At 45.6% G+C, this 27,149-nt stretch overlaps 1 protein-coding gene across 17 annotated transcripts in view; it reads right to left on the reverse strand.

The window, feature by feature from the left end:
* Window positions 1–27,149, reverse strand: part of MGAT5 (alpha-1,6-mannosylglycoprotein 6-beta-N-acetylglucosaminyltransferase) — a 402,590-nt gene that overhangs the window by 226,243 nt on the left and 149,198 nt on the right. For 8 of the 17 annotated variants that reach the window (XM_060410110.1, XM_027965019.3, XM_042244926.2 and 5 more), the window contains 2 exons: window positions 19,358–19,740; window positions 3,542–3,700 (listed from right to left, as the gene is read on the reverse strand). In XM_060410110.1, the coding sequence (XP_060266093.1) occupies window positions 3,542–3,700; window positions 19,358–19,598 (400 nt within the window). In that variant the 5' untranslated portion in view covers window positions 19,599–19,740. Of the gene's footprint in view, window positions 1–3,541; window positions 3,701–19,357; window positions 19,741–20,144; window positions 20,411–27,149 lie in introns of those variants that run through there. The other 9 variants (XM_060410105.1, XM_042244929.2, XM_060410108.1 and 6 more) reach the window with 3 other exon arrangements.

The raw sequence follows: 27,149 nt of genomic DNA on the forward strand, positions 1-27,149 counted from the left end.
TCTTTGTTTCACCTTCCTCTTCAGTAAGATAAAGATTGCTCAAAAATGCAGGTCAAATCTCGTTCTTTACTTTCCTAAAGTCCATTTCCACCACAATTTCTCTAGGGGAACATTCATTTTCACATAATAAAAAAGCCCTAGAGTAATAAATTTGGCAAGACAAGCCATTTTGGATAAAAATCACATACAACATAGTTAAACAGAGCAAGGAAAGGGGAGACACATACACACACACATCTCCCTAAAAAGAAAATAAATTTAGAGAATTCTTCTTCAACTGCTATGGTATCCAATTTAGATACAGTTTATAGTCAACCAGAAGATATATCAGCGAGCAATAAGACACAACAGTAAGCAATCAGAAACATCCGTTAGCAATAAGACACCAGAGTAAGCAGTTAAAGACACACCAGGGAGAACATTTCTGAGCAATTACCACATGTCTTAATGCAGCGAGCGGGGAAGAACAACTTCACTCAACTAGGATTGGAACCCTATAAAAAATGAACTCTCATAGCTCAAAAGCCACCCCTGCTATGACAGGAGGGATGTGAGAACTGCTAGCCTGGCAAGGATCAGGGAAGAGGGCAAAGAAGCCATGAGGGGCTGACCACAAACTAGGACTGGGCACTTCAGTGCTCTGGCCCTCTTCATGGTACACTAACCCACAGACCTGGCAAATAAAGAATATGTGTGTGTTCTCTGACAAGATATCACGGCCCCTCCGGCCTTTGGAGGAAATAGAGGCGGATGCCTGCATTCTTCACGGCACATCTGTAGTCACTGAGGCTAGTGCAGTGTCTGGCAGGGGTGTGTGTGCACGCACGCACGCACACACGAAAGGATGACATTTCTTTTTGTTGTGGCTTAACACACAGGTCAGCCAAAGAAACAGACCCTCAGACAGGAAGAACTTCCATTTTAGACAGGATATTAAGTAGTCCAGGAAACTGTCAGCTCTCTAGGAACCTCGAAGAAAATGGGAGCACATTTTTCTAGACTCACCGTTTGAGGTGATTCACAAAATGGAAAGCCAGGAGCGGGGAAAACACTCTCTTCTCTGCTTGGCACTACGAGGTCTTTACCTCAGTCCCACCCCATCCCACATACTTCAACTCATAAAACCTGTGAAAGCACTTACTTCTGAGATGCTGAGAAGAGTAAACAAAAGCAAGGCTCCAAGTCCCTCCAAGGCTCAGGAACTGGAAACAGTTTAATGGCAGAGAATGGCCACTTTCCTCTCCTTCCTTCTAACTTCTTACCTGGGTAGCAATCCATCTCTACTCTGTGTCTCCTCCTCAATCCTCAATTGCCTCCGTCCTAACCACCTTCTAAGTTTACCTTCCTATCAGAAGCCTTCCAAAGACAGCCCCTCTTACAGTGACCATAGTTTGTGTTATCCCATGCATGTGTATTATTTTTCTAATTGGCCAGTAAAAATCTCAAAGGTATGGAGCGTGTCACACACGAAAGATGAAAACAAGTAAGAATGAGGTTAGTTATCAAAGGCAGAACTTTAAATTAGCTCCCTTTTCCCAAAAAGGAAAGATAAAAAACCAAGTACTCTGGTTCCATAAATATCAGTAAAAGCACAGTACCAGTGGCACTTTTAAAGAAGCCCTTTTCAAATCCAATGACTTTGTGCAGAGGTCCCCAATCTTTTTGGCACCAGGAATCAATTCAATGTAAGACAATTTCTCCATGGACAGGGAAAGGGGGTGGTTTCAGGGTGACTCAAGTGCATTACATTTATTTGCACTTCATTTCTGTTACTATTGTATCTGCTCCACCTCAGATCATCAGGCATTAGATCCTGGAGGTTGGGGACCCTTGACTTAGAGAATGTGCTTAGAGATATTTGTTAACCAAGTGTACTAGCTCCAGGCACGGGTCAGGGACTCCATTTGAAAAGAGCGGTCACCGCCTCCATCACATTTCATTCCACAATTGTGTACCCTGGGACTTGAAACTCAGACAGGAAATCTCCCTGTGAGCCTGGCACACAAACAAGACAGTCAGAGGCAGCAAGATCCCTTATCAGGGAAGAGAATGATGGTAGACACATGGACACGGGCCCTCCAGGGACAGAGGCAGTGGGACGCAGCGATGCCAGAGACGGAACACTACCCCGCCCCCTACACACACAATCCTCTGAAACAGGAACCTACAGAACTGCCAGGAAATCAGACAGGACCTTCTCAACAGCACTTCTTACTGGGAACAGGGGTGGAGGAGTGGAGGCTGGAGGCCTGGGTTCCATTTATTAATAAGCAGCTCAACACAGTGGGAGGTTTTCTTGTCTAATTACAGAAGCTGCTGGAAACTGCAAGGAAGACAGGATTTATGGCCCAGATGACACTGCCTCTGTGTTGTAATTAAAAGTTATTTTTAATGCCTCTGTTTGGTCAGATACTTTGGATTATTAGAAATATAGTTTGCAATTTAAAACTTGCTAAAGGGCAGAGAACACAGCAGAAAAGTAATACAACAAGCTTGCATAATATGAAACAGTTAAATGTTTTGACACTGGGAGGTAGGAAAGGAAAAGAATCTTGTTCCACTTAAGGCTGTGAGTTTCCTATAAGAAAGGGAGAGAAAAACAAGCCAGAGAGGATACTAAAGTTGATTTTTAAAATTTCGAAAGTAACCCAGCTACTTATTTTATCTATTAGCTAGAGCTTGTATACCACCCACCAGGAGTATAGACAACTCATTCACAGCCATTCACTCAAAGCACCTAATCCTTACCCTCATCAAAGCTCTTTGCTTTGTCCTGGGTCCCCAGGAAATGACAGTGGTCACCCTAACAAGGCCAAGGCCTAGCTTAACCGCAAAAGCCAAGAGGCCAACGTCAGGGCAGAGCAATGCTGGGGAGGCGGCGGCGGAGGAGTGGGTGGGTGGGTCCAAATGTGAGCTGTGGACAATACACATTGGGTATGTTATGGGGATTGTTTTAAATCCATTTCCCTTCTTTTATCCAAGAGTCCAGTTGCAAGAAGGGGGTCAGACACACACATCCAGGTGTCCACAAGAGGCTACAGCATCAGGCCAAGATCAGGCAGGGGCCATCTATTCCCCGAATGCCATTTCTAGAACGCCTGTTTCCCCGGATACACAAAGGAGGCAAGTCTGCCATGGCTCTCCTTTAACAGCAGGGAGGAGAGAATTTATTATGTGGAACAGACTTTTGAAATTGTTTGATGAAAATGGGGAGGGGAAGGAACATCTACCTGGTGTGAGCCTCCCAGATCACCTCTGTATTTCCTTTATCCCTGCTATGAATCTTCTCATTAAAAGTAATTCCAGGAGCTCATTATGGGAAACATATCACAGAAACCACCCAATATTACACATCATGATGAGACTGTAAAAGCCTTTGAACATATTATCCAAAAATAAATTTAAAGTTAGGGTTATAGGAACCATACTAAGTTGATGGGATTTATCTTATATCAATAAGAACCACTGTGCCCCTGTGGTTCTCTTCCTAGTTCAGAGCAGGCCTTGACTCCACGTCTGGGCATAGACTCGTGGTCCTTACCTGCCACATTAATTTTCTCAAGTAAGCTGGGAACAGGTGTGGTGGAGTTGGTCAAGTTTGTCCCTGTGCCATTGCTTACGAGGTTGTCCACCTTTGACTCCAACTTGCCAATGCGCTGCAGAATGTTATCCAGCAAGACAGCAAGAGTCTTCTTCAGATCTGCAACAGCAAACATGCACAGGATTTAATGCAACAGCTCAGACATCCTCCGGTCCCCCTCACATCGGCCTGACACACACACGCACACTCACGCTCACTCTCTCTTTCCCTCCCTCTGATGTGAAGAACAAAATGTGGCAATTCAAAAAGCACCACATGAAGACCTGTCCTAACAAACTCCACCTGAAAGGCAACAGAGGCCACACTCAAGGGGCCCAGAGAGTCCAAAACACATCAGTTCGCTCTGTAACACAAGCTTCACAGTGACATAAAACTGTTCAGCTAGTAGGTTGAGAGATGCTGTTATTTGGCATCCTACCAAAGCATTCAATTCTTCCTCCTCTCAATGGCGGTTACTAACGCACAGAATGACAAGCCCCAAATGCAAGAAGGCCTTGAAAACGCCCAGATCAAGTTCATTGTTGTTGTTGTTTTGTTTGTTTTTTAGAGCTGTATACTCTTGGGCTTCCCTGGTGGCTCAGAGATCGGGAGACCCGGGTTCAATCCCTGGGTTGGGAAGATCCCCTGGAGAAGGAAATGGCAACCCACTCCAGTACTCTTGCCTGGAGAATCCCATGGACAGAGGAGCCTGGTGGGCTACAGTCCACGGGGTCGCAAAGAGTAGGACACGACTGAGTAACTTTACTTTACTTCACACTCTTGCAAGTCCCAATTTTTTGAAAAGTCTTTACTGCTGTTGGTTACATATAGTAATACTTAATAAAAAGTTATGGGCTTTCCTGGTGGCTCAGTGGTAAAGAATACACCTTCTAATATAGGAGATGAGGGTTCAATCCCTGAGTTGGGAAGATACCCTGGAGAAGAGAATGGCAACCCACTCCAGTATTCTTGCCTGGGAAATCCCATGGACAGAGGAGCCTGGCAGGCTACAGTCCATGGAGTCACAGAAGAGTCAGACACAATTCAGTGGCTAAATAACAAAACAAGATAAAAGCTACAGTTTCAGATTTCAGATATGCTGGATAATCCAAAGTTAACTATAATGCAATTTAGAAGCACACTTAAAGACCAGATTCATTCATTTATTCAAAGTGAAAGTCGCTCAGTCATGTCCGACTGTTTGCAACCCCATAGACTATACAGTCCATGGAACTCTCCAGGCCAGAATACTGGAATGGGTAGCCTGTCCCTTCTCCAGGGGATCTTCCCAACCCAGGGATTGAACCCAAGTCTCCTGCATGGCAGGCAGATTCTTTACCAGCTAAACCACAAGGGAAGCCCAAGAATACTGGAGTGGGTAGCCTATTTCTTCTCCAGTGGATCTCCCCACCCAGGAATCGAATGGGGATCTCCTGCATTCCAGGCAGATTCTTTACCAACTGAGCTATCAGAGAAGGAGTTCATTCATTCAAGATATTAATTAAACAACTACTATGTGCCAAGCATTGTTCTAGATGCTGGGACCGTTTTCTTCTGGTGCTTACATTTAAGAGTTGATTCTCTTTCTTACATATCTGGCTATGGGTTACAGAGAAATGTACTTCTCTCCAGATAAATTACAGACGCATTATCTTCAGGCCTACATAAGTATTTACTAAGTTTGTATACAAGGTAATCTACACACAGAGAGAGATTAAGTTAGCCCCCTCCTCTGGAAACTCAAAGTCAGTCTGACTTGAACATGTGAGAAAGGCAGGAGGACCACAGGGCAGCAGCTATGTGAACAGAATCCAGACTCACTTACGAACTGGGAGTGTGCCAGGGGAGCAGGATGCAGCAAAATCCTGAATTCAGACAAAGGGGAACCTTCCATTCTGCTGGGAACAGAGCAGACTTGCCATGAACAGGTGCTCAGATCTGGCCAGGAAAAAAGCACACACTGGGCCAATCCACCAACCCTAGAGCACAGCCAATGACTGTCCACTAACAAGCAGGCAGCCTTTCTACTTCCAGTCAAGAGAGAAACACTCATCTGAACAGAAACAAGACACATAACTGACATGGACATGCAAGTTTGCATTCCCGGGGTTAACAGACAGCATCACTGAAGCTCACTAAAGACTGGAAACAGAACCCACACCTTTATCCTGGAAGTCTGGATCTTTGTGCTTAGCATAATCTCAATCTCCCCAGCACTCCCAACACCAAACCCAAGACTTCTTCCCAGCATTAAGACCTGTGGCAGTCTGCTCATTCAGTCTAACAAACATCTGACCAGGTCTACTTTTTATTCTTCATTGAGGATGTTACCCACAGATTCTAAGACAAGCTGGCCATGCAAAAGAGCAATTGGCCAAAAATAAGATTATAACAAAGAAGGTTAAATAGGAACTAAGAGTTCCTGAATGTCTATCAGGGGCCATGCACATATATAAGGAACTGCATTTATTAATAACTTCACATTCTCCATGAAGCAGGTGTGACTTCATTTTACAGATGAGAAAACTGAGGTTCACAGACAGGAAGCAATATGCTCGTGGTTCCAGACATACAAAATCACAAATGGGGACTCGACTCAGGTCTGCCTAATTCCCAGATGCCTCGCTGCTACCAGCCAGAAGTCAAGAGCCAGGGCTGAGAAAAGAAACCAAGTGTGAAATTCAGTGACTTTCAGGCTAGCGATTAAGGGCTTAGACTCTAATCACTTCCTAGGTTTGAGTCCTCACTCCCCACTTCTGTACCCTTATTTGTAAAAGAGTGAAAAGAATAAGCCTACCTCTTTGGCGTTATAATGAGACGTAATGAGTTAATATTTGTAAAATGTTTTGAACACTGCCTGGCACATAATAAGTGCTACATAACTGTTACATAGGTAAGTTAAAAAAATAAAACCTTTGGAAAACGCTCTCATCCTTCCTAGAGAAATCTCTCCCCGAGTGATGCAAAGCTTTATCGTTTTATCCAAAGGGTGATAAGATCACGCTCCTCGGGGGCTGCAGCCTGACAACCAGCGTGACTCACAGCCTGTCCCTGACACATCATTAGCTGGCACAGACAGCAGGAGTCAGCCACCAACTGTGGTCTTACACTGACTCTGAAGCACTGACTGCCTCTCCAGAGCTCTGAAGATTGCCAGAGGCTAGCCACACAGATGGGGGCCATGGTGCTGCTCAGAGGTGGCTGCGTGCACTCTAAAGAAACCACTCCTCAGATAAATGATATCCATCTCCCTTGCCCTGCCTCCCAATCTCAACGTCTTTGCCCAGAGCCTGAATTGTCAGCCAAGGCATCCACGTGTAAAAAGGGCATTTAACTCTTACCAGCAATTGTAGTTAGCCATACACAGAGGCCCGATCTGCTAGTCTGGCTTTACTCAGGTTTCTCAGTTTCTATGCTATTGACACTTTGGCCAGATAATTCTTTGCTTGCCAGGAGGGTAGGGAGCAGGAGGAAGGAGGCTATCCTGTACTGTAAGGTGTCTGTAGCATCCCTGGACTCTAGCCACTAAATGAGAGGTAGCAATCCTCCTGTGTGAACCAGAAATGTCTTCAGACATTGCCAATGTCCCTTCTGGGGAGTACAACTGCACTCCATTCGAGAACCACTGAATTAAGCACATTCTCCCAACACTTGTTTTCCGCGCTGCCCTTCTGCAGAGCTATCAAGATAGAACTTGGACACAAGGATTATGGGAGAAGGAATGAAGAGTGAAAAGACAGTCACTAAACTTGCATTATGTATGACTTCCATGGTGACATTACTGCAAATATGATGGATAGTACAATGAGGAAAGGCGGGAGCCGACAGCCCATGCTGCAGGTCTCTCAGAGCTGGTAACCCCTTTCAGGCGTTTGCCCTTTTGTTAAAAGGCAACAGGACTCCTGGAGAGAGTCTCCCAACCCACAGCTTTTGGTGATAGTTATTGGTGGCATACACACCCTGGATACAATACACGGTGGTCACATCGGCATTAAGAAGACATTCTTCCTTGATTCTTAAAACACAGTCCATCAATAAATGTGATTTACTATCTCTTGTTGATCCCACCTACACAGATGGATCTTGTGTGACTCTATGACACGGTATAAAGGAATTCATGATGATGAGCAGAATGCTGATGTTCACCATCATCACTCTACTCCAATGCTACTACTGCTAAGGTTGCTACTGCTGCTATTATCACTATACTGATGCAACTGCTACTACGGTTCCTCCACCAGCACCAGCAACACCATTTATTAAATCTCATGTGTTAGTTACTGGGCTAAGCATTTTACATGGATTAATTCATTTGGTCCCACCAAGACAATATGAGAAACTTGTTGCCATTCCCACCTCCATCATACAGATGAGTAAACCACAGTACATAGAGGTTAACGAATTTGTCCCACGTGACTGCAGATCTGGGGTCCAAACCCAGGCAACCTGGTTCCAGACCCAACAGTTCTTACCCACCATGCTTTACTGCTTCTTAAGGAACCTTATGGACCTTCCAGCCAGCAAGCATCTCTGACTTGCTGCTTCTGATCACACTTAGTAGGGATTAAGTCCTGGGCTTCTGCAATGTGTCCCTGTTAAATCATACCCCAACCTCCCTCAAGACTCACTGATGGGGCAGTTCTGTGAGCAACTCCAACACTTAAACATAATGAAGAACTTGTTTTTCTGTGTCTTCTCCCTTAAATTCCATGAATTGAATACAAGGCTATTAAAAACCTTGGCCTCTCTAGACACTTTACCTGGGTAGGCATGTTTTCTCTCTCAATGTGGAAAAAAAGAAAAAAGTTCATTTTCAATTCAAGCAGCTATTTGAGTCACTATTTCTAGGCATTCCAACACAATATAAAGGATAGTTGTGTCAATAAAATATACAAGGGTAAAGATGATCCCAAGTTCATCTCTGAGTCCTTACAAACTGGCACGGTGCCTGGCACATTACAGTAATCAGTAAGTGTGTGTTACCTAAGTGGATAAGTAAATGAATGAACCGACAAATAAATGAACTACAGTCTTCCCACAAATAAGGCTGAATAAGCAATACCTTTCTAGGTGATGCAATTGTTTCTCACCTTTGTATTTCACAGCTAAATCTGCGAGAACTGTTAAAGAGTTTTATTGCAATTTTAAACTTAACACAGAGTATTTCTGTATGCATTCTTAGTCTTAATGTTAACCCATATATTTGATAAGACTGAATACTCAAGACTAATTTCATATAGTTTAATAAAGAAAGGAAAATGAAAATATTCTTCCAAATTCTGGTACAATATCTTCATATTTATCATTGTGTTTTATAGTTATTACAGCCATAAACTGTATCCTCAGCAGGATTACAATTTCCAATTACTAACAGACTTTTAAAATTTTGTTTGTGCTTCAAAGCCTCAGTAATAAAAATTTAATCCCAACATTACTATTGCAATTCTGTCTTCTGAAAACTTATTGAACATGACAAAGATGAGATCAAAGTAAGTGAAAACATTTTAAATGTCCCTCTGGGGAAAGAAAGCTTTGGTTTCTATCAGGCCAGGAGTTCTTTGATAAAGGGTGAGATCAACAAAATCTCAGAACAGGTGCCCTGGCAGCTCCGTAAGTTTTCATTTCTAGAAAACCATGACAGTAATGGTGAGAGAGGCTGGAAGAGGTTTTCACATCCTTGAACAGAACAGTCAAGGATTTATCACTGCCAGCTATACCTTCCCCCATAGCTGGGATCCAAAGAGATGGAAACTAAAGAGAGGGGGTCCTGCTGGTGGAAAAAGATCTATCAGTTTATAGGTCTATTGGCTAAAGCTGTGAGATTGGGTGATAAACCCTGACTGCCCAGATCGGCAAGTCAGTTAAACAAGGCTGTGCTGACCCCACCCCGTTCCCCTGCGACATGCTTCCCAAGCAGGGGTTCTCCAGCCTGCAGTCTATCAGGCTCAGTTGCAGAGTCAGAGGTACCAGGTTCCATCCTTAAGCCGCTCCACTGGAACCTGCACAATCCACACGTCAAGGATTCTGGGCCCAGCCACAATCAAGCACTATATTTAAGGCGCAGCTGCCACGATTCACTGGCACAGAGCCAACTGTGCAATGAGCAAGGACTTACATCAGAACTGCCAAAAATCATTTATATCTGGGCTTGCTCCTAACGCAAATCCCTCTCTACCATGGCCACCCTCAAGGGCAGAGCTCGAACCAGAGGACCACAGAGCAGATTCATTCACTGCTCTGGAGAAACCAGCAAAAGACAGAGCGATAATGAGAAAGGAAGGTGCTAATGAAAAATGAATTAACCCCAACCTCCCATTCCCACTGACTGCCAGGAATGTCAAGTTTCATCAGTTACATGTTTGAAAATTAATTTGAAAGTGACCTTTCCACAGAAAGATAATATGGTTAGAGCAATGACCAAAATACAGTCCATTCATTTTGTACAAGGACATTCGAAGCAGTGTTAGTTATAAAAAGAGAACAGTGTTATTTATTACAGATAAGCTGTGGACACTACCCAAACACCAGCAAAAAGGTTACATTATATGATGTCCAACTATTCCTAAAATGGAATAAATCACTAGATTGGAGCCCGGGGAGGGCAGAGAGCAGGTCCATCCTGTCATCTCTGTTTATTGCCACAAGCTATTGACCCCAAGAACTCAATAAACGTTTACTGAATGAAACGTTTGGATGAAAAAGGAAAAGTGTATGGTCATTAAAAAGACCTAATGGATGAGGAAATACAACAAAGATGAGTTTTAAAAGCTCTGTATAAAATATTCCAATTAAAAAAAATAAGCATACATATATCCATCTGCATTTAAATAAAGGACTAGAGAGAAATCAAACTTATCTGGGTTTGGGGGTAAGGAGTATTTTCTTTCTTATTCTTTATTTGTAAGAATGCGATGATGGACTTGGGACTATCTCTGCCCTTGTGTGTTTTATGGAATAGTATCTTTTATCTTGTGTTGAACAGCTTTGAAATAGTGACTCACATGGCTGCTGGAATTGAAAATGAATTTTTTTTTCCTTTCACAATTGAAGAAAAAAGAAGCTGACCCAGGAAAAGTGCCTGGAGGGTCGCAGGTTTTCGTCAGCCTCATGTTTCAGATGCTCTGAACTTTCTATCAATGTTCATATCACTCTGACCATCACAAAGGTATGAAATGCTATCTGGAAATGCAGTCAGAATAATGCATTCTACCTCAGAACTCCAAAACACTGGCCACAGGTACCCTGACACCCCCTACCCTTCCGAGAAGCATTTCGGTCACTGACCAAGCTCCATTTCATCTGAGTTCTTCAAGCCATTCAGAGGACAACTCACCCACATCTAAACTCACCAATGCGCCCTTCACCCTGCAATTGTCACAGACAGCCAGACCAGGTCACAAAGGGAACAATTACCACACAATGAAGAACAGCTTCAGAGGCTCAGCATCACTGACTGCATGCTCTCCTGGGTTAGCTGTAGGCAATTAAGCTGTGACTTGAACTTGCACCTAGAAGTGAACGCTATTCCTGTGCCGTGGGGAGGGTCGTGAGGATTTCAAGGAATTTTGAGGCAGCACAATCTGAGACTGGATCTTATCTAGGCCTCTGGACAGTAGTTAGTGCTTTACGGAATCTGTAAACAGCCAGGATGGAGTTCTTGGGCTGCTCTCTCCCTTTTCCTAACACTTTGCCAGCTGCATGGAAAAGGACTCAAACAACTTAGCAATTGGTATAGAAAAGTCCACAGGCTCTGAAAGGTCAAGTCCACTGTCATCCGAAGTCCCCAATGACTCCAGGGCATCTTCCTTGTCGGGAAAGAGGAGCCACAGCATAGCCCTCCCCACTCACCATCCACCCCCAGAAACTGCTCCAAAGGTGCCCACTTCATAGACAAAGTGAGAGAGGCTGCACTGGTCCACCCCACACCCATTAGAGAAAGACTTATCTTCAAATAGGAAGACAATGACAATCACACATTCTGTTTCAAAGATGCCAAAGTCACTCAGTGGTGCTAACACACCTTTAAAAAGGGAGCCAGGGCAGCGCCAGACTCTCCATAGAGTCCAGAGCAGCGGGTCTCAACCCTGGGGTGGAGCCCAGCATCTGTGTTGCCACAGCAGCCCTGGGGGTCCCGGTGGGCATGCCTTGCCAATCTTGTTTAGGAGGGAGTGGCAAGCCTGCTTCCTCCACACCACAGCTTATTTCCTCCCTTGTCTGGTTGGGTCCTGTCCTCTGTAAACCCTAAGAACAGCCGCAGAAACAAGCTCCTGGAGCCCCATATTCAAGTGAATAAACAACATCAGGCCTACATTGACCATTCTCGTTGGCTCATGGCTACTGCAGGTCCGTGCAGGCCAAAGTGAGCAATAATTCATAACAGATACACGTTACTAGTCTAAGTGATTTGATAAGCTTGGTCGCATGCAATCCTTACAGCAAGCCTATAAGGTCAGTGATATTTTATCTGCTGTTTCTTAAAAGAGGAGGCGGGTTTTTAAAACATCAGTGACTTGCCCAAGGTCACACATCTAGTAAAGAATCCTTCCACAAGCCACAAATAAACACATTCCCAATGCCTTCCAGAATACACAACGGTTCCCATGTCCGGATCCTGCATAAATAGCTGTTTGGAGGCATCTGGACACCCAGTTCATAGGGAATCTCTTCTCATTTCCTGTCTCACTGAAAACATCACTGAGTCACTGTGATTTTCAAATTAGCCTCAGCTAGAGCTGTACTACACAGAGTCCAAGTGGAGGGAACATTGCTGCTATTCACCCGTGGGCCCCACTATGTGCTAGGCAGGTGCCGAGGCCCCAGAATACTGTGGGAAACAAAACAGATACAATGCCCTGCTCTCTGGGAGCTTAATCTAAGTGGGGGAGAGAGGTGATGATAAACAAAGTCACAACAGTGTCATGACAGGTGGTTTAAATGCCATGAAGAACGAGAAGGAAGCAGGGGTGGGGCTCTGCTTCTGAAAGGGCCTGGAAGGAGAGGAGGGAGCCGTCTCTGTGGAGGAAAGGCATGCAGCTGGAGGGAAGAGCAATTGCTGAGGTTCAGAGGCAGGAAGATGCACGGCCATCACCCAGCATCTGGTCCTGGGGGATGGCTGCGCCACGAGGCAGCATGAGCAGGTGGACAGCTCTTCAGGGTGGCCGGGAGCTCTGTCCGAGCAGTTCTGAGCAAAAGAGCCCAGGGACACATCTGGAAACACAGCTGGAGGAGCTACAGCCCCCAGGGAAGGTGAAGGACCTACAGTTCAGGGCGGGATCTGAGTCTGAGGCCAATCCCTTCAACACCTGTGTTCCCTTCTCCAGCCAGGACCAGAAGCAGCGGTGTGGTGTGAAGAAAAGGGCTTGAGGACAAAGGGAAAACAAGAAAGAGTGTCCAGTTCCTCCCGGAGACCCAGATTCTGATTACAGAGCTGTCCCAAACACACCCGAGGTCCTCCTCAGACATCCGGACTGGGCAGGCGTGCCCGCGAACTTGGCCTGGCTCAGACGGGCACGCTGCGGGGGCCAGGCCTCTACCACAGGCTCCCTGGAAAAGCCCCAAGCCCCACAGAGGCCTGTTTTCAGGTTCCAAGCTTTTAAAGCAGGGCCCTTTCTTGAATCATACCAGCCATATCACTGTAGAGTAACCAGGGCCTCCTCAGACAATCAAATGGCTCATCTCTCTTTTTTTTTTTTAACCCCCTACCTGGTTCACTCCAAGAAGGATGTATTTCCCTCAAGGGCAGAGAATTTCTGCCTGGGCAATGGTGGTTTTTCCACATCACCCAGCCCTCCAAAAAATGTCCCTTGATCAAATTTGGAGGAACAGAGGCAAAAAGAAAAAATTTAAAAAAGCAACAAATCTTCACAGGCCTAGCCAATGAAATCCAAGTTCGTTTCTTTTTTTTTCTAACACTAAATGGTGTTAGTCTTGGAAATGGACATCCCCAGGCCCAGGAGGGCCACAGAAGCCCAAAGCTGCTACTGCTCCACTGCCCACTGGCCGGCAACCAAAACTCCACCCTAGTTCTCCACCCCCACGTCCCTAAGGAAGCAGAAAGAACTCCCTTCCTTCTTACCTCCCTGCCCTGCTGTGTAAATGACAGTGGGCAAGAGGACAGGGGCAAGACAGGCTGAGCTCTACAGAAGGGCATCCACCCATCTCACCCCCGCCACTCCCATCATACCGAGACCGCAGCCTGCAAAGCCATGGCACCCACGCCCTCTGCCTGCTTCTCCCACGTCAGCACCAGCCAAGCTACTCCGTGCTTACTTTCTTCTAGCTGCAGTGGCCTCTGCTCTGCCCTGGGACTGCACATGAGGCTTTGCTGCTGCTGTTGTTCAGTAGCTAAGTCATGCCTGACTCTTTGCGACCCCATGGACTGCAGTATGCCAGGCTTCCCTGTCCCTTCACTATCTCCCAGAATTTGCCCAAGGCCTTAGGACCTGGCATACACCATGCTTCTTGCCTGGCCTGATCTGCCTCCATCTCTCACCTCCCACCTCACCCAGTAGCTCCTCGGCATCCTTTGGGCTAAAAGACACCTCCCAGGAGAAGCCTTCTTTGACCTTCTCCTCCAAAGTATCAACAGCTCCACAAGTACTTAAAAAAAATTTCCCTCTAATAATTTTTCTTCCTGGAACTTACTGTTATCCGTCATTCTCTTGTTTATTACTTCTCCCTCCAAGTAAGTGTAACCTCTGTGAGAGCAGGAACCCTGACGGTGTTTTCCCAGCTGTGCATACGAAGCTTCGATGGCACTGACAGATACCAGCCCACAGCACAGACATGGTCCAGAGTGGCAGGCTGGAAGGGTAACAACCAATCTAGGGGACAGTCTAGGCCCAAGGAGTTCAGGGAACCAGGAGACAGGAGGTTAGGCAGAGCATGTGTACAGACCTGGAGGCCAAGAGGAAGCAGGCAGCACGGAAACAGGATATTGGTGGGGGCTGGCTGAGAAGCCGGGGCTCTCGACTGCTTCAGCCTGAGCTGATGACCTATCCAGGTCAGAGCGTCCCAGTGCACAGAGAATCAAGTGAGAGGAGTCAAGGCTAATAAGGTGAGGATGGACCCCTTGGTTGGGGAGAGGTGCGTCTCATCAGCCCAGGTTTCTATTACTTTGAGAACAGGATGGACCATGCCTGGCCTATTAGAAAAGAGCTGATCACTGAGCATCAGAATTTGGGTCAGGCCATTGGAGACAGACATCAGTTCAACTCAGAACAAGCCCGGCACTAACTAGAGCGAATGACACTGTTTGTGATGCAATTCCCGAGAAAGCACGGACAGGCATGGCCCTGCCAGTCATGCTGGAGGCTAAGCTGTGGATGGCGCTGGCCTTACACACTCCTCTCCACAGTGACAGGGGAGCACTCAGAAATGCCCTCCACACCCCAGGGATGATTGCTCCAACTGTTCCACACAGGCTGCCAGGGACATCTTTCAGGCACTGCTCCTGAGTGACCAAATCCCAAGAGAAAGTCAGAAATCTCTTTTTGTATCACCAGACCAGGGTTGGGGGAGGAGGAGATATCATTTGAAAGTTCTTCTACTGTTGTCTGAGGATTAGTCAAATGGACAACCAACTGCAATCCTGTTGGAGACTGGCAAACATTTTTGGCAAAGGACCAGAGAGTTAACATCTTAGGCTTTGTACTCTCTGAAGCAACTACTCAGCTTTGCAACTGTCGCACCAAACAGCCACAGACAATACAGAACAATGGAATGCTGGGTTCCAAATCCTTCCAAAGCCATATGAAAACAAGAAGATCTGGCCCAAGGCCATGGGATTCCTGGGAAATTGTTGACACAGGAGGGGTATGATCAGATGAGCATTTCAGAATGCACTATGGAGGCTTCTGAAAGATAGAGTCAGCACACTTGAGATGCTATGTGAAATAAACCCTGGTATTGTCAACGTCTGTCTGTTATTAGCTGCTATAAACAAAGGACAGTGTTTGTGTTTCAGTCAAGCTTTATTTACACAGAGTTCCAAATGTGACCCACAGGTCACTGTTTGCTGAATACTTCTGCTCCAGCATCTCAAGTCACAAATTTTAATAAGTCAGTAATAATCTAAAGTCATATACTGTGTGCCTGTGTGCTCAGCCGTGTCCAACTCTTTGTGACCCCGTGGACTGTAGCCTATCGGGCTCCTCTGTCCACAGAAACTTTCAGGCAAGAATACTGGAGTGGGTTGCCATTTCCTTCTCCAGGAGATTTTCCTGACCCAGGGATTAAACCCACGTCTCTTGTGTCTCCTGCTTTGGCAGGCAGATTCTTTACCGCTAGTGACACCTAGGAAGCCCCCAAATCATCTACTACTGTTCTTCAAACACCTGCTACAGCTACTGAAGACACACTGAGAGCCTCTGATTATACCAATATGGGACGAGAGATGGAAGACTTTTTTTTTTTTGAGAGGGAGGTGGTCTATTAATTGGATTCATTCAAACCAGACACGGGTCCCAGCCACTGAGGGTCAGCTCTTCACTGTCCCAGAGCAGATGTCCAAGAGATGCTCTGTGCGTGGGCTGTGTTTGTGGCAGAAAAACACAGCAAACCAATGGCTCATGTATCCTCATCCCCATGCCTCCAGCCCAGCTACACCACTGAACATTCAGCAATCTCCGTATCTCCATCCAACATACAACCTCACCCAGCAGAGCTGCCCAGCTACCGACATGCCCACACTGCTAGTGATGTAGTGATGGATTCCAGGGGAAGCACATATCCTCACAGTGGCTTTCCAGCTTCCCAGGACTGGGCCTGGATTATACATTGGGCTCAATCCCAGTTGTTGGTGCCCAGAAATGAGAACCAGGGAGAACCAAGCTGGCAAAATTTAAATATCAAAATTCAATTATCTGCTTGAGGACTTCCATGAGAAGATGCCGTTAGATGGGTTTGTTGTTTTCAGCCTTAGTGCAGTGGTTCTCTAAGGTGAGGAGAGGGGAAATTTTGCCCCCCAAGCCTGGAGATATTTTTGATGCGAGTGGATAGACACACCAGAGATGCTGCTAAGCATCCTACAAGATACACCATGCACAGAATTATCTGGCTCCAAATGTCAATGGTGCTGAGAAGAGAGCCTATGTCTTGGTAAGATTTCATCTCATGATGATCCTCAAACCTCAAGCACAAATGCACAGTCCAATTAAATTCTTGAAACTCAGCTCCAAGGACCACTTTGATTGGCAGGCTGAGTTGATTAGATGAAAGAGAAAAACAGGTTAGATTTGCCATTTGGTTGTTTCTCTGTTGTTTCTGAGGAACAGAATTATTCTGCTAAAATTCCTCTGTAAAGGGAGAAAGTTGAAATAAATTTCTGTAGTTTCTTTGAGCTCCAAAGTCTTATGATTATAAACATATAAGGTGGTTGATATTCTAACTAGGCTACTCTGAAGTTTTCAATAACTTTCTAAAAAAAATATACTGTCTCTGTGAGGCTGAAAAGCTAAGACCAAATCATTGCTCTTTAGTGTGGAGGAAACTCATGCTATGAGATGTTTAGCACTACACAAGAAATAAAACCACTGCAAACAACTAGAAAACAAAAAGTCTATGCATTTGCCATTCAAGTGGTTTTTCCTTTCCATGATAAAGATCCGAGAGAGAGAAACAGGAGGAAATTACTACAGGACTAGACCCCTTTCTCTACAAATGTGTAACATGGAAAGCACAGAACCAGAAATTGGAAAGCAGTACCTGTTTTATTCATGACATTTACTTATAACACAATAGAAACACCAATGGTGACAATGTGCTTTATTTAGCTTTTTCTGGTGGTTTACCTATATTTTGGTATTAATACAGAAGATCCAAGTCAACACGTAATTTAAAATGCACCCTCTGAAAAACTACCTAGCTGTTTTTCAACATCAGCTCTCAAACTCGTCTCAGTTTTTGATCCATCAGATCAAAGAAAGGTAACATTTAGATGTATTAAAAAAACCAGTGCCAACAGACACTGCCAAATCCTGAAAGACTGGATTAAAAGCAGTTTGTGTGATCATCCAAATAGTGGGCACTGAAAAAGAAAGTTCACATTGTATATGGAAAACAATCATTTCCTCCTTACCAAAAAATATAGATATATATAATTAAAAAGTAACCATATTTCTTGGATTTCTTTTAAAAAGAAAAAAACATATATGTACAATTGAGTATGATTTCTGAGGTGGCTTAGTGGTACAGAATCCTCCTATAGATTCGATCCCTGGGTTGGGAAGATCCCCTGGAGAAGGAAACGGCAGCCCACTCCAGTATTCTTGCCTGGGAAATTCCATGGACAGAGGGGCCTGGAGGGCCACAGTCTACAGGGTCTCAAAAAAGCTGGAGATGACTCAGTGACTAAACAACAACTCCTGTGTTTGAACTTAAAGTTCAACACCTGTTGCTACACATTTTCAGGAATCATCATTTGAACGCTAAAGAAGGCCATCAATGCTTCCCACCTCAACCAACCCCACCCTTGTATCTGATTTATATTATACCTCGGGCTCCAAACCTTGAGGCCACTTAAGTCTCCATTCAATGGCCAGACCTGTCACTGCACGACTTCACAAAGGTCATCCACTGCGAACCAAGTCCACTCTAATACTCAGTGACCACAGGAGGGCTGCACCTTGGATTTTCCGAAACACGGTCTGATCCAAATTTCATTTGCAGTTTGTGTTTTGTATGTGTATGGTGGTTTAGTCGCTAAGTCGCGTCTGTCTCTTGCAACCCCTGGACTGAAGGCTGCCAGGCTCCTCCGTCCATGGGATTCCTCAGGCAAGAATACTGGAGTGGGTTGCCATTTCCTTCTCCAGAGGATCTTCTTGACCATAGGAACCAAACCTGGTCTCCTGCATTGCAGGCAGATTCTCTACTGACTGAGCTACGAGGGAAGCCCCCATACTGTATTTGTATATGCTTTGGTAAATATTTCGTGTCCACATATATTTGTATGTGAGTGTATATGTATATACATATATAACAGAAAGATATACACTGCAATGTTAATTGTGGTTATTTCCCACAGTAGTATATCTATATGTGATTTTCCTTAATCTTGTTTTTTTTTGGTTTGTCTACAGCTTCCAACTTTTCTATATTAAGCCTAACTTTTGCTGAAAGAAAAATAATATTCCATATGCATATCTTTTCAGTCAACCTCATTTTAAAAAGGATTTCGAGCACCTGACAAAAAAAGCAATGAGTACCAAAAGATCTCTTTCAAAGTGAGAGCAATCAGAGACACGAGCAAGAAACAAGAGAGCCATCAACTGTGAGGAAACCCAAGGTTAAAACTACTGATCAGCATGTAGGCTCTGATGAAGTGTGTTCTGGCCGGAGGGAGGTACACATTTGGCTCTGAGTTTTCTGGCAGGCCTAGAACATTCCTCCTCACCGTCCTTACCTCCCCCTACCCATCCTAATTAAGTTTTGTTTAGGGAACAATAATGAGACTATTTTTCTACATTCCCTGAACATCCTCCCAGATGAGATCATACAGTCCAGCCATGTGTCCAGCGAAGAGGAGCCAGCTGCAAATACAACCAACAGAGCTCCAGGAGGGAAGCCCCACTGCTCCGGGCACTAAGCATCAGTGTGGATAAGAGGTCAGAATCTCCCAAAGGGCACTGCTTTAACTCTTGCAAGGCGTCCCTTTGTGTGCAATGTGTCGCCAGGAGTGGCAAGAGGTAGACTCAATCCATGACCAAGAGTGAGAGCCTCCGGGGTCCCTTGGAGGCAGAGCAGAATTGGACAGAGGCGCCCCGGCAGTGCAGAACTTACCGTAGGCTGTCATGACCCCCGCATAGGGTCCATCCACCACGTTCCTATTTTCTTCAGCCAGCGCCTTTATGTACCTCTTGCTGAGGTCCAGGATCTGCTCCCGGAGCATGGAGCTGCTCTCGGGCTGAGTTCGCTGCTGGATGGTAAAATGCAAGAGCATCATACCCCAAATAAAGCCAAAAGTCACGAGGAAGAAGCCCAGCTTCTGAGAGGACAGCTTCCACGGAGTGAAGAAAGCCATTGCTTTCTGCCGACTTCGCCTGCCCCGGGCTCCTACAGCGCAGAGGGGAGACGCAAGCTCATGGTACTGGCTGGGTTTGCGGGTTTCCTCGACTCACTCTGGCTCCTGCATCAGCTGATTTCCTTGCCTTGGTTCCATCCTGCTGTGAAGAAGGGGGAAAGTTAGCAGAGTCCTCGTGGCAAAACACGGCGAAATAAACCAGAGCCTTGTTTTCATTCAAACAGCTCTGAAACGTGCAGTTCCTTTTTTCTTCATCTGCCGGTAGCCTATCTCGTGTTATGATTTAGGATCTGTAAGCCGAGAGGGGAAATCTGGCTGGTTGACAGAAAGCTGTACAAATACGGAGGGGAGGAATGTGTGTCTGCGCGTGTTCACAGGTGTAGTAACAGGGCTGTTCCAGTCTGGACCAAGTTCAAAACAGGAAGTTTGTTTTGCAAGGTGGGGAGGAGATGGAAGGATATTTCATTAAATGTCAGCAAAAACCCAAGAGGAGGGTGAAGTCGTATCACCAGCAGGCACTTCTGTGCCTGTGAAACTTGAACTTACCAAGTCAAGATTCTGTGCTCTGGCAAGGATTAGAGCCCGCAGCTGGAGAGGTGAGCCAGAAAGTGGATGCCCCCTAGGGGGTAATCAGACAAGGAAAGGAGAGAGCCCCCCACAACCGGTATTATTTGAGCATGGTCAGCTTTCAGTAGCAGTGTCTGGAGCCAAGCTGAAGTTCTCAGGGCCACCAGGTGGCCTCTCCCCAGACAGCAGTACAAACAGGCTGTGCAAGGGATACCCGACTATCTTTCCGTGCCAGCTATACAAGTGAAAGCTGCACAGTACTTCTCACTTGCACACTTCAGCAGAGGAAATGTGGGGCACATGACAGCCTGCTTTTCTGTGGTTTTCATTTTTACTTACACCATGGGGCAAAATGAGAGGTTACAAGGCATCCTCTCAATACCAATGCAGCAGATGCTATCTGGTATCAGCACAGGCTGCACTGCGGTCCTGAATCAAGCCTTCCCAACAAATGAGGCTGAAGCATGGGTTACAAATGCACAGGTGGGCCCCCTTCTGAGAGTCCTGGGCTCACAAACCAGCCGGCTCACAAATGGCACAATTCTTTAGGGGTGTGAAAGCAGAAGCTGAGCATCCACTCCTTCGAGGGACTGACCCAGGATGTATTCTGACTGTGCCTATGTTGCAAGTCAAAGGATTCCTCTTCCTGAGCAGCATAAGAAGAAATGATAGGGGACCCTGGAGCAATTAGCTTTCAGAGTCTATAATGAACCAGATCTGTGCTGGTCTTCCTCTCTCTTTTCTTCGCCTGTCAACGGTCATCAGCAGCTGGTAATACCTCTACTGATACTAATAGTAAATAATAAATAAATTCTAGTGATGTCCCAGGCACTGTGATAGATGCTTTTTATGCCTTAGCTCATTGAATTCTTAAAACAGTCCTATACGGTAGAACTATTAATGTTATGTCTGTTTTATAGACGAAAAAAACAACAACATGGAGATTACCTTGACAAAGGTCAGTCAGCTACATGGCAGAGAAGAGAGAATCTACAGACATGCAACCCAGGAGGCACCAAAGCAGGCCCTGCCTTCCCTAGACCATTCCTCTTCCCTGCCAATCTGTTTATGGCCAAGAATGGTCTGAACAGGCTTAAAGGGTTGTGAAAAGCAATGAAGAATATGTACCTGAAATCCTTAGTTCAAAAGCCTAGAACATGCACTCTTGGCCCTTAACAGAAAAAGCTTACCAGCTGCTGAATTCTAAGCCAGTGGTTCCCAGAGTGTGGTCCCCAACTCAGCAGCAGCAGGAGCATCAGTGAGAAAACCAAATTCTCAGGCCCCACTTCAGACCTACTGAAGCAGCAACTGGAGGCGGCCGGAAAGTGGTAGGAGGGGTGGACCTATGCTTCAATAGCAATAGCAACCAGCAACCTGTGCTTCAATAGGCAATTCTGATGCCCACTCAAGTCTGAGAGCCCCGAACGCAGGCAGATCCCCTCACAATGCTGCACCATGGCGCTGCCAGTCCGTGTGGCAGTATCTCCCTCTTCTCATCCCGTAAGTTTCTCTGGTCCACCACACCCTCCACATCCGCCATTCTACTAGCCCCTTAACCCCCAGGGTCTCCCTGTCTTTCCTCAAGCTGCTCCCCAGACCTGGCTGACCCTGCCCCACATCACACAGATCATCCAAACCAAGCCTGTCTCCGCCTCCTCACCCCCACCCCCGCTCCATTCCCATCTGCTTCACACTCCTCCCCTCCCTGCAGGGCATGACGCTCCCTCCTAGTCTGAAGCTGTAAAAACATTGTCTACCTCGACTGTTTACCAGTTTCTGTATGGGATCCATGACACCTTTAAGAGACTCCCCGCTTGTGTTCTCAGAGAACGATGCTGCCAGGAACCAATAAAATTCCTACAGACTGGATGAGCTGGTTACCCAGGCTTGGTGGCACTTCATTCAGCCTCTTCTCACGTGGGCCAGCCGAGAGGCACCTGCGTTTACCGCTACAAGGATGCACTGAGCACGTGCAGCCATCCGGCCCCGGGGACTGAACAGGGATAAGACAGGGCTCCGATCCTCAAGGCCTGAGGCCTCAGAAGCCACCCCCCAACCCAGGAAGTGGCTGCACTTCCTTTTCAATAAGCCATGCCAGTTAGTCGATGTCACCCCAGGGCTGAAGGGATTTTCCCAGAGCAAGCAAACAAGATGCTTACCAAGAAAGACAGCCTCTGGTAATTTTCTTTTGCTATTTTAGGAGAGCCCCCAAAGCAGATAGGAATTACCTGTCAGCTTTCATACAAGAAGCCCTGCTTTGCTTTCCCTAATGAACCCCTGAAGAAGCTACTCAAGGCTGCAAAGTTTAAGCAAAGGAAAGAGCAGGCCCAGGAACTGAGCAAGGACCCAATAGTAGGTGGTGCTTCTCTGCCTTGGCTTTGGGGACAGTCAGGACCCACCCAGGTGATACATGCCAGGGGCAAAAAGACCGTCTGAAAACCCAGACATGGTAAAATCACTTCCTAAAAGAACAGCGATCACTTCCTCCCTTCCCGTCCACTCATCAACATGCTGAAATATGGTTTCCCTTTTGAAATGTGATCACATTTGACAAGGAAATACATCTTAATTTAAAAAACAAAAGTATATGAAAAGAGACTCAAAATGACTAGCCTTTAAGGAAATGCAAATAAGAAGCACAATGAAATTTCAATTCCTCTCCATCAGGATGGCTATAATCAAACAAGACAAATAAGAACAAATGTTGGTGAGGATGTAGGAATAGGAGAACCCTTATATCCTGTGGGCGGGACTGTACAATGGCCCAGCCGATGTGGGAAACTGTCTGGCACTTACTCAAATGACTAAGCAGAGTTATCAGATGACCCAGCTAACTCCGCTCCTAGGAATTCTCCTGAGAGACATGAAAGCGTGCGTCCACACAAAAACTTAAATGTGAACTTTCACAGCAATATTATTCAAAATAGACAAAGAATGAAACCCAAATGGTCATCGTGACAAATGGATGATCAAAATGGGGCAAATTTGTTCTGTTCAGCGAAAAAGAGATGGAGCACCGATACATGCCACAACATGGGTGATCCTCGGAAATCCTAAGTGGAAAAAGGCAGCCACAAAACGCCACATATTACTGATTCCATTTATATGAACTGTCTAGTCGAACAGGCAAATCCTAGCAGAAGGTACACAGTAGTTGCTTAGGGTTCTGAGGGGAGTGGGGTGGGGGTGGGATTAGTAGGTGACAACTAAGTCTTGCAGGGTTTATTCTGAGGGATAGTGAAAATGCTCTAAAATGGATTGTGGTGATGGATGCACAATTCTGCGGATATACTAAAAACGCTGAATTGTATACGTCAATGGGAAAATTGTATGATATGTTAAACATATCTTTATAAAACTTTTCCAAAAAACAAAAAGCAAGCAAGCCCACCTCCAAAGTTGGGGAAGGAGGGAGAGCTGAATCGAAGACAGTCAGAGGAGCCTCGTGGGTGCACTGTGGCCCCAGTCAGGACCCACCCCCCTTCCCCTACTGCCACAGCCGAGATAAGGCTGGACCCTTATTAAGGGCTGACCACAGGCCCTGCAACAGAAGGAAGTTACGCAAGGAAATCTGCCACCTGTTTACCAGACACCGCTAACCCTTCTCAGCTCTGGATCACTCACTCTTCAAGGCGAGGCCTGCTTTGCCTGCCAGATGCCAATTTCTCAACACACTTGAGGAAACTCTCAAACTCAGCCTTGTTCTGAACAGAACCAGACTGAAGAAGCAGTGAGGACGCTCCTTCAAAGGCCCATCTGACATTAGTGGGAGACCATTTGTCACACCAGGACCCGTGTCTTTGGAGGATGGATGAAGACAGGAATGCCTGTCCCTTCAGGAGCAATACCAGCCCCAGCCACGGAGATCTGACCTTTTCCTCAGGCCCACAGGGCAGTCCCAACACAGCCTGTAGGTACCACATGCACATGGGTAGCACGACCTGAACTTAGTTATTCCCACAACTCTGCTGTCCTATTACGGGTCACCTGATCTTCCCACCTGTCTTTGGATGGCAGCCATCATGGCCTACCTCTCGCCTCCCCCTCCATGGTAATATTCAAGAAATCCTATTTGTGTTCTCAGAGGCTGCTGCCACGCCACCATCACTCTGGCTCTCCAAAGCCAGTGCACCCTCTAGCTCACCAAGCTCCAGCGACAGAAGAAGGTAAGAAAAGAGGTCTCTACACAGACTGCCAGGAAATCCACCCATGGCAAAGCATCAAAGAAGCAACTGGCTATGCAAGCTGCTCACAAGAGTGTGCCCTCTACTAGAGGGGTAAGAGAAACCTCAGTGTTACAGGCCTGGTGAAACTGATTCATAAACTTTCCTTCCTGCGTCTGGTGCCAGAAACTGCTCAGGACTGCAAAACAGATCTGCGTTTCCAGACTGCAGCTACTGGTGCTCTGCAGGAGGCAAGCAAGACCTGCTGCCTTTTAAAACACATCAACCTGGATTGTATCTATGCCAAATGTGTAACCATCATGCCAAAAAGTATCCAGCTAGTACACCAAATCCCTGGAGATCCTGCTTAAGAATCCACTATGGTGAAAAACATTTAAGAAAAGCTCTCTTCTTCCTATTACTGGTAGTTCTGAATGTTAAAATATTTTTCCTCCATGAGGGTCAAAAGATAACTAAGTATATAACTGCAAGTGGAAAATGGGTTGGGGGTGGGGAATCAGTATTGGCAATTTTTCCACTTTCATTTCCGTGAATTTTTAATATAAATGTGGGGATGTAAAGCATTAATGCAAGTCAAAATGTTTCAGTGAACAAGTTTCAGCAGTTCAACTTGATAACAATATAAATAAACCTGTTAAAATTTTCTGGACAATGCCAGCATTTGGATTTTTTAAAGAGGTAAATTTCTTACTGACTGTAACTAAATGGTATTTGTAGCATTTTTATCATACAGTAGATTCCGTTCATTCACTATACTTTTCTGAGTTGTCCTACATCGAAGTACATGTTTTTAAGTTTGCTACTGAAATACATTAAACTATTAAAAACACACACACACAAATCCTGAGTCCACTGTACTCATCCACATTGCCTTGAAAACCCCATCACTATCTCACAAATGAACCCCATAACCTATCTAAAACCTTCCCGGGATCCCTGGACTGAGGAGGGCCCATCCTCCTTGGAGCATCCCCCAGAAGTATGTGCTCGTTCTAAAGAGCTTCTTTACTTCTCTGTAGGATAATCTTCTCTTTCATTTCCCCTATAGGGTCTGTAAGTTCCCTGGAGACAGGAAGTGCCAGGAATGGGACTGCCTTGCACACTGGGGATGGTCATTATGTGTTTGTCAGACGAAAGAATGGGATGACAGGGATGACAAAACACAAATGAGTAGTGGCCTCTGGGACCACCACCTGGGGTGAACCGCAAAGAAGCCAGACACTCTGAGGATGTAAGTTAACCTCACCTGTTAGGAGTTCTTAGATTTGTCACATAGCAGTGAACGATTATTACGCCCTTGACTAGATGGGGGTTAAACTAAAGAGGATGCGGCGGTAGATGGGTACAAAAAGAAAAAAAAAGGGACAACAGTTTCAGGAAATAATTCTAGAAGGGGCAGTGAGTTTGGCACCAAAGAGCTGCCCAAGACAAGGGATGGGTGGGGAAACAAGTTTGGGGGGAACTTAGGTAGAGGCTGTTGGTTCCATCATCGGGTATCCAAGATGATCCCAGGACATCAGAAGGGTGATGAAGGGGAACTGAAAGAACTCCTGCATCTAGGGCCTGGAAATCCACAGCCGGTCCCACCCATTAGCACTGTGGGATTGTAGACAAGTCTGTCTCAGGTTCTGCATAAGTAAAATGAGGAAAGTTGTAGAACCACCGAACACACTGGCAAACTAGATGAACGGGGGCTACTGGTCTTCAAACTGTGTTCCAAAGGACTTTAGGGTCCCCAGAGATGTTTCTGAGGTTCCATAAATGTTTTCATTTGAATTTTGTCTTCCTTAGCATAAAAAAATTTGGTTAGGAAAAGTTTTATACTATAGACTCTCAACAAAACTTCCACATATCTCTGTATGTGGAGTTTAAATTTTGAATTCCTGTGCTAATTTGGTAGGAAAATTAATGCTTGGCAGTGGTCTTATTTGCTTATTTGTTTTATAAAATTCAGGTCCACATATCTACTCATGTAAAATTGCATGATACCAAATACTATGAGACCCAGATTAAATGCCAGATGAGGATCCATCATAAATTGTATGTTTCAGAGACATTTTGGCTGATCATTCTTCATTACAAGTAATAATAGCAGTCTTTAGAGAATGCTAATGACTCAACTCTGAAACAATTCCCTACCACTTCTCTTTCTAGCCTCTGTACGAATTTACATTAATAGCAACTTCAGAGTGCCTGGTGTTAAAAAATAGTAGCCATTACCATTTGCTATCAGGGTGAATCTGGACTTCCACTATTCTACAGCCAAAATTCAGCACAGAAATCAACTGTGTGCTAACTAGACATGAGTGCACACCACCTCACTAATTCCGACTCTCCAGAGTAGCTCACCGGCCTAGTCATCCACTTTAAAAGGAAGTAGGATAAATTAAAGCATATGAAATAGCTGTATGCAGACTGGGATACTGCGTGAGATCTGGCTTAGGAAAATAATAACTAAGTACAAACTCTTCATTCACAGAGAAGGACAACGAGGTTCAGAAAACATTCTGCTTTCCAATGAGAGTCAGAATCAAACCGTCACTCGAGCTTCCTGATCCCATTTGATCTGCTCCACACCAAGCTGTATCTCCCAGCTGCCTGCAGGAAACTCAAAGGGGAAGAAACTTATCAAATGAAACACCAACCAGAAACCACAGTTCAGTGACAGTAAGGACCTGTGAGTCTACTGTGATGCCGCACCAAGCTCGAGGAGCTGGGAGAATCAGCAAATGAAGAAAAACATACATTCATGGAATTACTGGTGCAAGGCAGGCAGATGGCCTGGGGTGGGAGTCTTGCT

This window comes from Ovis aries, chromosome 2 (assembly GCF_016772045.2).
Source record: "Ovis aries strain OAR_USU_Benz2616 breed Rambouillet chromosome 2, ARS-UI_Ramb_v3.0, whole genome shotgun sequence".
Classification (NCBI taxonomy): domain Eukaryota; kingdom Metazoa; phylum Chordata; class Mammalia; order Artiodactyla; family Bovidae; genus Ovis; species Ovis aries.